General features: G+C 30.4%; 1 protein-coding gene across 1 annotated transcript; it reads right to left on the bottom strand.

The window, feature by feature from the left end:
* Positions 1 to 1,238: 1,238 nt before the first annotated feature.
* LOC114288330 (pre-mRNA splicing factor SR-like 1) lies at positions 1,239 to 7,149 on the bottom strand. The gene is given in 3 exon segments (XM_082866969.1): positions 1,239 to 3,107; positions 4,862 to 4,933; positions 5,128 to 7,149. A coding segment is annotated over 1 exon segment (891 nt). The 5' UTR covers positions 2,379 to 3,107; positions 4,862 to 4,933; positions 5,128 to 7,149; the 3' UTR covers positions 1,239 to 1,487.
* Between the last annotated feature and the right edge of the window lie 6,567 nt (positions 7,150 to 13,716).

Genomic DNA, 13,716 nt, shown 5'->3' with positions numbered 1-13,716 from the left:
GAACTATATTTCTTTCTTATTAATGAAGTTATCACCATTTCTCAAAATATAAAAAATAAAAAACAAGTAGATTAGGTGTTTGCAGTTGAGCAATTGCAGCCCAATAGTTGATGAAAGGAATTTAAATTAAAAAAAGAAGGGCAGTATGTAGTAGAAGTTCAAACAAAGAGATAGCCCTCATATCAAACTCTGTCAAACCAAAATTGTATCTCTCTTATTTCCAGTCTTGTCTTTCCATTCCATAGGAGTAGCCATAATCATAACTCAAGTAGGAGTACATTTTTATCTTACTAGTAATTTTGCTTCAAAGGAGTAACAAGGTAATGTAGTGCATTTCTTGCACTTCAGAGATATATTACTCAATTGCATTTTTCATTTAGTTATTTATTGCTTCATACTTCAAGTTCTCCTCAATTGACTCTCATTTTTTGACATTTAATGTTAAATATTAAATTCGTTTTCATTGAGGTAAAAAAAATCCTTAAAACATATTTGCTTCGTTTTTGTTTGTCTTGAATTTAAAGTTACAAGGATTATTCAATCATTACTAGCATGTTTGCATTTACCATTTTATCCTTCGGGCAATGCTAAAGACCACTAAAAGTGGTGCTCTAAAGCGACCACTGAAAGTGGTGCTGTAAAGCAACCACTAATGATGGGCACTCACTTTTTCAGAGAAAAAAAATAAAAAAAAAAATAATAAAAAAAAAAAAAATAGACACAACAAAATTGTGGGTTACCCATTGCCACATCATTAGTGGTAGCACTAATTAGTGCTCCCACCCATTTTCCTTATCCTTCGAAGGTAGGAAAATGCACTATATAGCTAATTTAATTTGTTAAATACAATATGATTAAAACATCAAAATATTTATATATGTTCCATTTTCACATTCATATCTCTCATTTTTATTATTATTATTTTTTTTAGAAAAATTGTACTATACCCACTCCTTTTAGGTGTGTAACATATGCCTACAGTCACGACATTTAGGGTCTCAATTATAACTAATTAAAGTTAAAAAAATTCCCTGGTCATTGCAGTGTTCTTTGGTCCGAATAGGAAAAAAATGATTGAGACTTCGACTGCCTAAAGTAGTTAAATGGGCAAATTTTTTTTTGGCTAAAATAACCAAAAAGAATCTATTTCAACTTCTTTTCGGCAATGAGTTTTCTAAGCAGAACCTGTTTCACAAACTCTTCCGAAACAATTAACCAAAAACAATCTTCTGAAACAATTGATCAAAAACAATCCACTGAATTTAGGAGAAATACAAAATGTTAAATAAACAACAAATATACATGCAGCCCAACTGCAGATGCACTGTACGTGTTTCTGTGAATATCATTCAATTCGTGTCTCTACTTCATAAGGAAAAATCGGAGAAGTTGATAATGGGAAGAAAGAGAGCTCACAAAAAATTGGAATTGTTCAATTGGGAGGAAGAAGTTGATCTTCCCTGAAAGAGAAATTGGATGGGCATGCATTACTTCCACTTAGAACCTCCAAGCCTGATAACCTCTTCCGCACCACTATCCCTATTAGGCAGCCTATCTTTCGCAGAATCCTCTTTCTGACTGCTCAAGTTTCCGTACAAGTCTCTAAGCTTGGCCAGATTGCTAGATGCAGAAGTCTTTTCTTTGTTGTCATCTCTATGTGGACTTGGATGATGATCAGGATGTGCACTATGACTTTGGTTGCTTTGACTTCTGCTCCTATTCCTGCTCCTGCTTCTACGATCATGGATGCTCTTATCGTATTCCCTTCTGCTGCTTTCTCTGGACCTTCTTTCATAATCATACTGCCTATCTCTGTCCCTTTCTTGCCCCCTGTCCCTGTCCCTTTCTCGCTCCCCAACTCCATCTCCCTTTCAGTCGCTGTCTCTTCCTCTATCCCTATCCCTGTTCCTGTCCCATTCCCAGTCTTGGTCTTGGTCTTGGTCTTGGTCTTGGTCTTGGTCTTGGTCTCGGCCTGGATAATCTTGATCAGACAAATCACGACTCTGGCGGCGACGGTTGCTGGGAGATCTTCGTGAATAATCATCTTTGCCATTTCTATCATAAGAAGGTGGTGCCATTGTACGGCGAACAGGGGATGAATCCCTAGTTGATGTGCGATGAGGAGCATGTTGACCAAAAGAGACTGAAAGGGCAGCTTTTACAGATGGTGGCCGACGAGCAGTGTCATCAGATCCACGGGTAGACTCACCAGTCACTCCACAATGTTTAGTGGGGAGATTCATCTTTTCAAGGTTGGATACAATCTGTCGCATTACAGGAACAGGGATGCGGGAAAAGAGAGTATCAAAATAGTACTGCAAGAGAAGGCCAGATTGTAAGAGCTCCCCTTTAGATCCAAAACACAATAATAAAGGCATCAAATTGTGGGAAATTCATGAGAAATGGAATGAATAGCAAATAAAGGCATCAATCATGTTATTTATTTAGTAATGAAACCTAAAAAGCATGTCAGTAATTATTAAATCCGACCACTAAATAGATGCAACAGAAGTTCTGCAAACAAAATTAGTATGATTGGAAGTTTGTAAATAAAAACCAGACAGCAACATCAAAAGGATGTTCAGCCAATTGATCATATGGTGCGCAAATAGAAATCATTTCGCATATATTGGCTAAAACCTCGAATTGTAGCTCCCAAACTTTACTCTCACACAAAAGCAGGCTTTCAGATATGGGATGTGGAGCCAAATCTGAAACTATACCTACTTAGGGCAACCACTGAGTGTAACTTGTAAGCTTGCTAGATTTCAGTAAAGAACATAGATTTCAGTAAAGAGAATGTGTTAAAAACAACTCAAAGCAACAGGCAAATTTGATCGCATCACAAGTTCCTGAATCGTGGAAGACTTATTCTTTACGGGGAGAAAGAAAAAACCAATGAATTATTATGGCAGTTTGAACTGGGGAATTTTTTTTCAGAAGTCCGATATTCAAGGGGCGGGGTTTTAGCTGACATAATTATAAGAGAAAAAATTAAGTTGGATGCAGTAGGACCACAGGATTGACCTAGTGGTTGAGATAACTCTCATTATAGCGCGATGTCTGGGTTCAATTCTTATTGCTGCGATCCATCCCCTATTACCCTCCTGTTGATTGTTATAAAAAATGCTGGATGCAATAAGAATTTGGTATGAGATGAAATTTACACGGACAAAACATCATAATGCATTGACAAAGGTGCAATATGTGATTATTTGTTATCATAAATGACACAATTCTTCCCAAATACTGACGTCCAAGCCACTTGTCACCTGAAATCTAAGTCCACCAAGTTCACTAACAAAAATTATTATCAAAATAAACTTAATGAAAAGAATATGGTGTTTAGCAAAAATCAATAAACAAATTAAGCAAAAATATGATGTTGCAATTACACAAGGCAATCTTTCAGTTGATCATTTTCACCATCATTCTAGGGAGAAGTTATCCTCTCTCTCTAACCAGGTTATTCTGAGAAGGATATATACTTCAAGGCTTAGATATTGACTCAAGACGAGATTCTAAAAATGCACAACTGAATATGGTAAAAACTTGAATGGTGCTTACCACGTGCCTCATGCACAACTGTTGGCAGTGCCATTTTTTTCCTCACCAGTTCTATCTGGTGAGAAATTTACACAAATTTAGGAACATTTTATACTCCAAAAAAACTTGAAGACCCTTATGCTGTGTTTGATTCATAGATTTGGGTAGAGAAAGAGAAAAGGTAGGTGAAATGTAGAAATGTGCATGAAATATAACTACATTTTACACATCTTTTCTCTTTCCCTTTACAAATCCCTTCTCAAATCCATAAACCAAACACAGGCTTAAAGAATTGGTATGCCAAGAGGACAGACATACAAGATAAGGAGAAAACCGGATAACCTAAGGGTGTGCAACCCCTTGATTGATTTCACTTGTGACTCTGCTTGTAGACATTATGATATCCTTTTGTTGTCCCGCCAAGTCAGTTCCTGACATGAAACTCAAGACTTTGATGGAGCTTGGGTTTCTAAGGGCTTGTTTGATGTTGTAAACAGAACAGGCAGTGAAATGATGAGGGGACACATTTGACACCGCGCTTTCAAAGACACTCTTCAAAATGTTTCAAGCGTCATCCTCAAAAAAATTTACTTATCAAAACAAAAAATCAAGTATCAATTGTAGAAAATTTAAGTCATAAATGTTTCTATATCCAGTATTTGTTTAAGAAAGACGAAATAAGAAAAAAAAAGTTTTTCTCAATTTATACAGTCGTAAACCATTTTAAAGAGAACTGTTAAACCCCAAAAACAGACGGCAACTTTATTGCTAACCCGGGTCATGATTGATACACTTTTTGTCAACAAAATAACATACCCTATAAAAAAAATAAAGAGAGAATCTGCGAAATAATATTTCTTTTTCTAACAAGAAATTATTGTTTTCCTGAAACAATGAACTAGTCTTGAACCAACATGACTAGAATAGCCAGTGTTCAACCAAGAGACTTGTCAGCAGAAATTTCAGTGGATGGAATCATCAGATTCAGCAATGCCATGTAGAAGAATCAAATTTATCAGAAAAACTTCATCAAAATTTCTAGGTCTCAGCTGTGCTTTCTAAACCTGAGATTAAGCATCAGAAGATTCAGCACTTGAATTTATAATGTTTAGTGATTACCTATTATGGAAGTTGAAAAGCATGACCCAAACAAATTCAAAAGAGGTGAACAATGCAGTTATGCTGAAGTATGCTTCCGCTACCCAACTGTTACAATGACTGACAGAGGAGTAATAGAAAAGCATTTGAATAGGAAAAACATCATAGATTCATGGCTATGTGAGCATTGTGCAATTCATATATTATGCTGACTGACCTGTCCAAGAAGTAAATCACACACATACACACCCATAGTGGTCATTTGGCCACTAGATCCAGGAGAGAATTCCTGAAACAGAAAATCATGATTGTTAAACAAATAAAAAGTGCATACCATTTTAGTGAAGTTTATGTCAGCAATTCATTCAAAACACACGGGAATGCCTAGTCATATACAGCTATGATGAAGGTAAAAAAATAAAGAAAATTAACATGAGTATTGTATACAGCTATATTTACACATTTAAGGAAAAAATGATGCACCTGTCAAGAAATGGTTTGGAATTACATGAGCAGTCTTGGTTGAACTCGAACTGCCTAATCCAGAAGATGAAGCATCTTTAAAATTTTTAAACTTGACATTAGGGCTAAAACTAGACAAGCAAACCATCTGGATCAAGATCGTTATGCAATAGCAGAGTAACAGGAAAGTCAGTCAATGTGATCCCAAAAAAAAAGGGAAGTCAAGTCTATGCATTCCAGGTTTTAATGTTGTTCAATATGTCTGAATCATCCCCACCAATCCGAAGACCAGCTACTCTTCTTCCTTCACAGAAATTCAAGTCAGATGTGTTCTAGCAGTGAAATAAAAATGACATCAATAGGGGCCCTCTCTACAAGTGCTAAAAGATACATCCACTAAACTTTAAGGCACAACTCAAATATAGAATACCAGGGGTTAAAAGGGACTAACAATGGCTCAACTAAATGTTGAAAAAGGGCTCCACAAAGTCCCTCCCTCCTCCAGAGGGGGCAAAGAAGAAGAAGAAAGGTCTTGCAAATGTAGAGTGAGAGAACAATGACAAGTTAACCCTTTAATCAGTTATCACATTGTACACCTTAGGCTAGGCAAAATAAACAAAGGAATGCCTGCACAAGGCACACCAGATAGGTTTTTGGACTCCATAATTTGTGAGGAACTCTTGTCCAAAACAATGTTTTCAACTTTTCTGAGACTTGCATCTTACCATATGTCTCTTTTTATAGATATCACTAAATTTTTTTGGGATATTTACTTATTTGCAAGCTTTTGAAATTGATCTCAAGTAAAGGTAGTTGAAAGTCTTGTCCTTCTTAAAACCTTTTTATACTATCTCAAGGTCCCATTAGCACTTAACCTCAAAAAAATGTATGTGTATTTATACTAAGCACGATTAATAACCAACCTTCTACTTCCACACCCATGATAAATTAAACCACTTGAATTTAAGCCATTTTATATTTCCTCTTGGCTTTCCTCCTTTGAATTCCCCACCTCACCCCTTTTTCTCTCCATTTGCCTCACTCCCTAATCCTCATTTCCAACCCTTCTACCTCCTTTTTCTCTTTTTCTTGGATATCACACCATATTCCTCATGACGAGAGTTAGGATGTCAAAAGGTTATAAGACACATAAGTTGATTAGATGGATGTTTCCTTCTTGATTTATAAACATTACTGAGAGGTCAATTTAACTCCAAGACAAGTTGTGAAAAAGATTCATGCAGCTTAAAAAAGGGATCTGGTTATCTAATTGGCAAGGTCGATCTTCATTTTATAGCACTTTCTCCAATTGTACCAAATTGGATTATGTATGATTTTTGCACCTCCAATTTTGATGGCTTTCTAGTTGTTGATGAGTGATTTTAAGTTTCATCAGCCCAAGTAATTTAGGGAATAGATCTAATAGAACGCTTGGTTAAGTAGCCTTATTGGGATGATATGACATGCAAGTTCACAAACACAACACGGGGAAAAAAAGATGGTATTCTAGTTGATTGGTGAAGAATTATTGTTCACTGCTTAGGGTAGATTTTCTTGGAAATGCATTTGGGACAGGATCATAACAATCCATTGTTTGATTAACAAGGGATAGCTGCTTTTCTTCATATCCATAATCCATTCCACACGAGCACGGTGAGCAAGTGAAAGTTTCTAAAAATACAAATATTAGATCATACAAAAACAAGTTACAGTAAGAAAAGACAACCAAAAAGGGAGTTTTTGTCTCAAAATCTGAATAATATTCATTACTTGAAGTGATTCTTTTGGGCATTCATCGAAAGGAGGTACTTGTTTCGAATTCTACAGTAAAAACACATATATACATCCACGTATATATGTAATCAATCAACCAATTATTGAAGTAGAACAACGGAACTCAAGAAAGAAAAAAAAAAAAAAAAGGCCTTTTGGTGGTACATTCAGAACCCTAGCAACATTAAACAGAACAACAGGAAATATAAAAGCAGTGAGCTCTCGATTGGGACACAAATGGAGGTAAACAGTGGAATATAGAAAATTAGGAACTCTTACCTTGTTGATTTGTTAATCAATGCCTCAGAAAGAGAAAGAGAGAAAGAGAGAGAGAGAGAGAAAAAACAGCAACGAAGCTCGAGACTGGTTTCGAATTTTGACGACGGATAGACAGAGACAGAGAGAGAAAGAGAGTATAAACTCTAGAATAGGGGAAGTTATTGGTGGGTCTTTGGCGGCACCACGTCGTGTTCCAATTTTTCTTTTTCTTTTTCTTTTTTATCAGAACGAAAGTCGAACAGCATTTACAAAGAGAAATTCTTTCAATAGACAAACTTACGCTAAGGAAAGAAAAAATTATATTAAAAAACATTTAGGTATAAAAATTACGAAAAATTCATACGCATAACTTGTGCTCCGACTGATACTGTAAAGTAGAGGCCAACACAATTGGTCATAAAGTATGTCTGAAATAAATTATAATTATAATCATAAAGTGAGTAAATCACAATTTAGCATCCGTTTAGAAAGTAAGTTGGCTTTTTGACTTTTTAATTTTTTTAGCTATTTTAACCTAAGGCTAAAAAGTTTAATTTGGGAAGGAGCAATGCTGGAGACCCCAAAAATTCTACCAAAAATTTTACCAAATGTCTCACACACACTCATGTGAGACATTTGGTAAAACTTTTGGTAGAATTTTTGGGGCCTCTAGCATTTTTGTTTGGGAAGAGCTTTTTTGACTTTTTGACTTTTTGGTGAGGTGGCTTCATGTTAAACTACAAAACTGCCCTTCTACTATTTTTTGTGGAATGGACCTGATTGCCTCTTTTGTCCTCCACGTCAGATTAGCCATGAATGGACCGATTTTTTTTTTTTTAAATGGTTTTTTCAAGGGGTTTTTTATTTTTATTTTCATTTTAATTTTAATTTTTTTTTCATTTTCTGTAAAATGATAAAAAGTGAGGTTTTATTTTATTATCCTGTATATTTTAATTTATTTATTTTTTTTTTTTGCAAATGGTTTTTTCATGTGTTTTGTATTTTAATTTTAAATTATAATTTTAAAATAATAATAATAATTTTAATTTTAATTTTAAATTTGAATTTTAAAATAATAATACTGCTAATAATTTTAATTTTTAGTTTTATTTTATTGTCCTGTGTATTTTAATTTTTTTTCATTTTATTTTCAAAAATGAGTTTTCATGTGTTATATTTATTTGTAAATTACGTGACGAATGGTAAATTTAAGTTTTTATGTTTTTTTTTTATAAATATTTTTGAATGAGCCGTATTTTTGTCCTTATTTTTTTTTAATTTACGTTTTTGTCATTTTTTTATTTGTACACATTAATTTTTTTATTTATTTGTAAATTACGTGGCAAATGGTAAAAATTTATTTGTAAAAATTTAAATATTCAAAAAATTATTTTAACAAAAAAATTTAAATAATTTAAATATTCAAAAAATTTAAATAATTTAAAATGTTAATATTTTAAATTTAAAAACAACTCTACACTCAAATCGTAACTAAACACATAAAGTAAAACTCAAGTAATAAATTATTTTTAAAACTCATAACCAAACACATAACTTGAAACTCCATACTACTTTCACAACTCTACACTCAAATCATAACTAAATACATAACAAAAAAATTCAAATATTTAAAACTATTTTTATGAAATAGAGTTTGAATTTATTTTTATAAAATATTTTAACAAAAAACAAAAAAAATGTTTTTAATTTTTGTTTTTTCAACTTTCTTTGTTTTTTTTGAGAAAATGTGTTTTTTGGGATTTATTTTTTATTTTTTATTTTTTTTGTGCTGCCGCATGCCCCTCTTTCATGAGGGGCAGTTTTGTAAATTTTCCTTAGCATTTCTTCTTGCCAAGCAGTTGTGGCTTTTTTGTCCTTTAGTGGCTAAATAAGCCTCTTTTGTTATTTAGTGGCTAATTTAGCCTCCACCAACCTTGCCAAACGATGCCTTAGTATCGATGAATTTCAAAAAATACTTCCAAACCAAAAAAACAAAGAAAAAATTAGAAGACACAATCTCATATCTGGAGAAATTGACTGGATCCGTAAAGGCGGTCAGATCCGAAGCAGATCTAGCAACGGAATGGAGATGCCGGCTATAGCGAGCAACGAACAAGAACATGACGGATCCGACACCAACAAGACGAATAAAGAACAACCCAGCAAACTTCCACCATGGGAGAAGAAACTCCTCACAAATAAGGAGGTTGTGTTCCAATCGTGTTGTTATTGACGGAAATGATGGTGATTTGTGGAGATGTAATCGGTTCAGTACGGTCAGTATTTAAGTAAAAAATTACATCGAATTGAAAATATCAGTTTTATTATTTTGAACATTGGTACACGCAGCTTTTCTCATTAAACCGAACTGAATCGATTAAAATGGTTCGATTTGATGCGGTTCAATCGGTTTAGGATTTTTTAAACTTGAGCTGCTTTTAAATATAATTATTAATTTATATAAAAACATTAAATTTAAACATACCCAATCCATCCATTTAATACATACTTTTTGATTCCTAAATTAACAAAAATAAAAACAAAAAATAATTTTTTTTTAAATACTAATCAAGAATAATGAATTAGAATTAAGATTATATATAATAAGAGTTTACAAACTTAGGTTATAAAGATGACAAGGTTAATTCATTAATTAAAGTTAATAATTTATTATACTTATTAATATCATTATATTATATATATATATATATATATATATATTATGAATACAATATATCATTATATATATTATGAATACAATATATGTTGAAACGGTCGGTTTCGATTTAGGTCGGTGCACAATGTGCTTAAATCGATACCGAACCGAAAATCGAAAAAAATCAAATTTAAAAATCGCACAGACCGATTCTTGTTAAAAACAGACCAAATATAGCCGGTTTGGTCCAATTCAATCGGTTTGGTCGATTTTTTCAATTTTTTCGATTTTTCTTACATCCTAATGATTGGTGATTAAAAAACATAAGAGGATATGATATAGTCAATTGGGCTAAAATAATTTTTTTTGGGGTCAAATTAGTCATAAAAAGATAAAATATATTAAAATTTTAATAAAATAAAATGTCACATTTAAATTATAATTATTTTATTTTTTCTCACACAATTCAAAAAAATAAACTCAAACGAATTTTTTAACCTGGGTTAAAATAGTTAGAAAGCCAAAACGCCAATCTAACTTTTCAAACGAAGCCCTAATGAATTGTGATGAGTGTGAGACAAGGGTGTTTAAGAAGAATTTTTTTTTATTTTTTGGGCTAAAATAATATTAAAAGATAAAATAAATTAAAATAATCAATTAGATAAAAAATTACTTCAAATTTATAATTATTTTACTTTTTTTTTTCTCACAGATATCACATTCAATTATAAAAAAAATTCAATAATCACTTCAAGCATATCTATTTTGACCTAATAAAATAACTTTTTAAAATATCCAACTTTCTAAATGGGTCAGGCTCTCAATAATGTTTTCTCGAATAAAAGGTCATTTTATTTTGGGATATTTTGGCAAAGATGATTAAAAGTTGTCTTTCAGCTTTTAACATATTTTAGATCATATCATTTCTCACATTTTTTACATAATTTTTTTTCAAAAAAACCAAAAAAAAATTTAAAAAATAATTTTTAACTATCTTTCCAAAATAACTCTATATGTGGCAAGTTTTGATTTTTTGTTATATCATGTCACCACTAGCCTTTTCCTTTTTTGTGATTGGATTGGAGAGACAAAATTGTAACGAAAACTATACACTTTGTTTGGTTTCAGCTTTCAAAATTAACTTTTCAAAAAATTATACTTTTTTGTTTTTCATATTTTTTTATTTTCAGTGATTTTTTTTTAATATTTTAAGTAAAACACACCTAACATAAAATACCTTTAGAGAGTATAATATTTGCGATTTTTTTTTAAAAAAAAATTCACTAAATACCAAAAATACTAAAAAAATAAAAAATAAAATTGAAAATTCAATACATTTTTTTATTTTATATTTTTATTTATTTATTAAATTTTTTAAAATATTTTACTATTTAGATATATGTAAGTAAGATACATCTAAAAAAGTTAAAAAAAAAAAACTTAAAATTTTAAAAATATTTACTAAAGATTAAAAAAAAAAGCGCTCAATTTTCAAGAAACTAAAACCAAACACACTGGTAAGTACAAATAAATTTATTTTTTGAATATATTTGATTGGTTTATATATATATTATCTATTTTTCTAAGAAGTTAACAACTTGAGAAGTAAGATATGTAAAAATGCACCTTTTTTTGAAAAGAATTATGATGAGTCACGAACAAACAGTAATGCCAACACAAATAAGTGTGTTTGGTTTTAGTTTTTTAGATTAAGTTTTTTAAAAATTGAGTTTTTTGATTTTCATATACTTTTGTTTTAGTCAATATTTTTTAAATTTTAAATATTTTTTTTTAATTTTTTTAGATGCACCTTAGTTAGATGTATCTAAAAAGTAAAAATTTTGTAAAAAAATATTTTAAAAAATTAATAAATACATAAAAATAAAAAAAATTACTGAATTCTTGTATTTTTTTGTATTTTTGGTATTTAGTAAATTTTTAAAAGATTTTTTTTACAATTTTTTTACTTTTCAGGTGTATTTATGTTAAGTGTGTCTAAAAAGTAAAAAAATTGCTTAAAATATTAAAAAAATTCTGTAAAAACAAAAAAATACGAAAAATAAAAAAGTAAAATCTTTTGAAAAGTATTTTTCTGAAAAATAAAAATAAACCAGCTGATTAATATCGGTTATCATGACTTTGCCGAGGGTTATTATTTAAGAGGGGGTAATTAGTTGAACTTTTTTTTAAGAATTTGAAAAAGTACTTGGTACTTTGTAATAGCGAAGAGATTAATTTGTATAAGTTCTAATTTAATACTTAATAATTGACTTTTGTTTATAAAAAAAAAAAAACAAAGAATATATAAAATTTATTATTTGAGTGAGATATTATTTCAAATGTAGCTCACATCATATTTAAGATAAACCTCAACTATACAATATATTTGTCCTTTTTTATGTTTCAATTTCATGCACGGGAGAGACTAGAGCGTATTGTTGGGCTCGTAGGGCCTGCCACAGGTCTCATTTTAATGATCTAAACTGTTCAATGTGTAGATCTCGTCAATTATTTAATGCCTACAAAATATTACATTGATTGGATATCGTTAGTCATTTCATCGAAATATATTCTTGTCAATGGTAAATATGATTTTAAAAATAAATTGTTAACAAAAATATGTTTCGATCAAGGAGCTATCGATATCTAATTAACGTGATGTTTTACAACCATAAAATATTCGACGAATTTTACACATTGCACGATTTGAATTATCGAAATAAAACTCGTGGTGAACCTCGTAAACCTAACCATACACATAAACGGGAGAGAACTTATCTTCTTCCCACCCTTAGTATTATGGTATACATACATTTTAATTTTTATGTACTTAGTTTGAGAATGAATATTAATGGACCTCTCATGTGGAACATAAGTGTGGTGTTTAGAGAGGTAAGAAAAATCGAAAAAATTGACAAATTTGATTGAATTGGACTAAATTGGTTATATTTAGTATGTTTTTTAATAAGAATTGGTATGTACGGTTTTTAAATTTGATTTTTTTTAGTTTTCAATTCAGTATCGATTTAAACACATTGTGCACCGATCTAAAGCGAAACCGACCGTTTCAACATATATTGTATTTATAATATATATATATAATCTAATAATATGATGACATTAATAAGTATAATAAATTATTAACCTTAATTAATTAACCTTATTATCTTTATAATTTAAGTTTGTAAACTCTTATTATATATAATCTTAACTTTAACTCATCTTTATAACCTAAGTTTGTAAACTTTTATTATATATAATCTTAACTCTAACTCATTATTCTTGAAACCTTAGTATTTTAATTTTAATTTTTTTTTTGGTTTTTATTTTTGTTAATTTAGGAATTGAAAAGTATGTATTAAATGGATGGATTGGATATATTTAAAATGGTAGACAAATAACTAATTTAATGTTTTTATATAAATTAATGATTATATTTAAAAGTAGTTTAAGTTTAAAAAATCGTAAACCGAGTGAACCACACCAAACCAAACCGTTTCAATCGGTTCGGTTTGGTGCGATTTGATAAGAAAAGCGACTTGTATCAGTGTTCAAAATAATAAAACCAACATTATCGATTCGGCGTAATTTTTTGCCTAAATACTGACCGTACCGAACCGATTACAATCTCCAACAGTATTGGCTTGCATCATCATGCAAAAACTGTTGGAAAAATAACTACAGGAAAAAAATATATAAATTAATGTTAAAATTTATACATTTTAATTTGGAGAATTTACATGTACATCTTAATTGGTGAATTTATTATCCAATAATCTTATAGTAATTAATGGTATTTTTCATCAAATATTATCAAAAAAAATCATTAATTATTAATTTTCAGAGTTAGTTTGAAAATTTTATCACAAAAATATCACTAATTATAAATTTTAGCGACAGTTTAAAAAAATCGTTACAAAAAA

Source organism: Camellia sinensis, chromosome 4, assembly GCF_055761805.1.
Source record: "Camellia sinensis isolate YWXY chromosome 4, ASM5576180v1, whole genome shotgun sequence".
NCBI classification, from domain to species: domain Eukaryota; kingdom Viridiplantae; phylum Streptophyta; class Magnoliopsida; order Ericales; family Theaceae; genus Camellia; species Camellia sinensis.
This window is presented reverse-complemented; position numbering and strand designations above follow the sequence as displayed.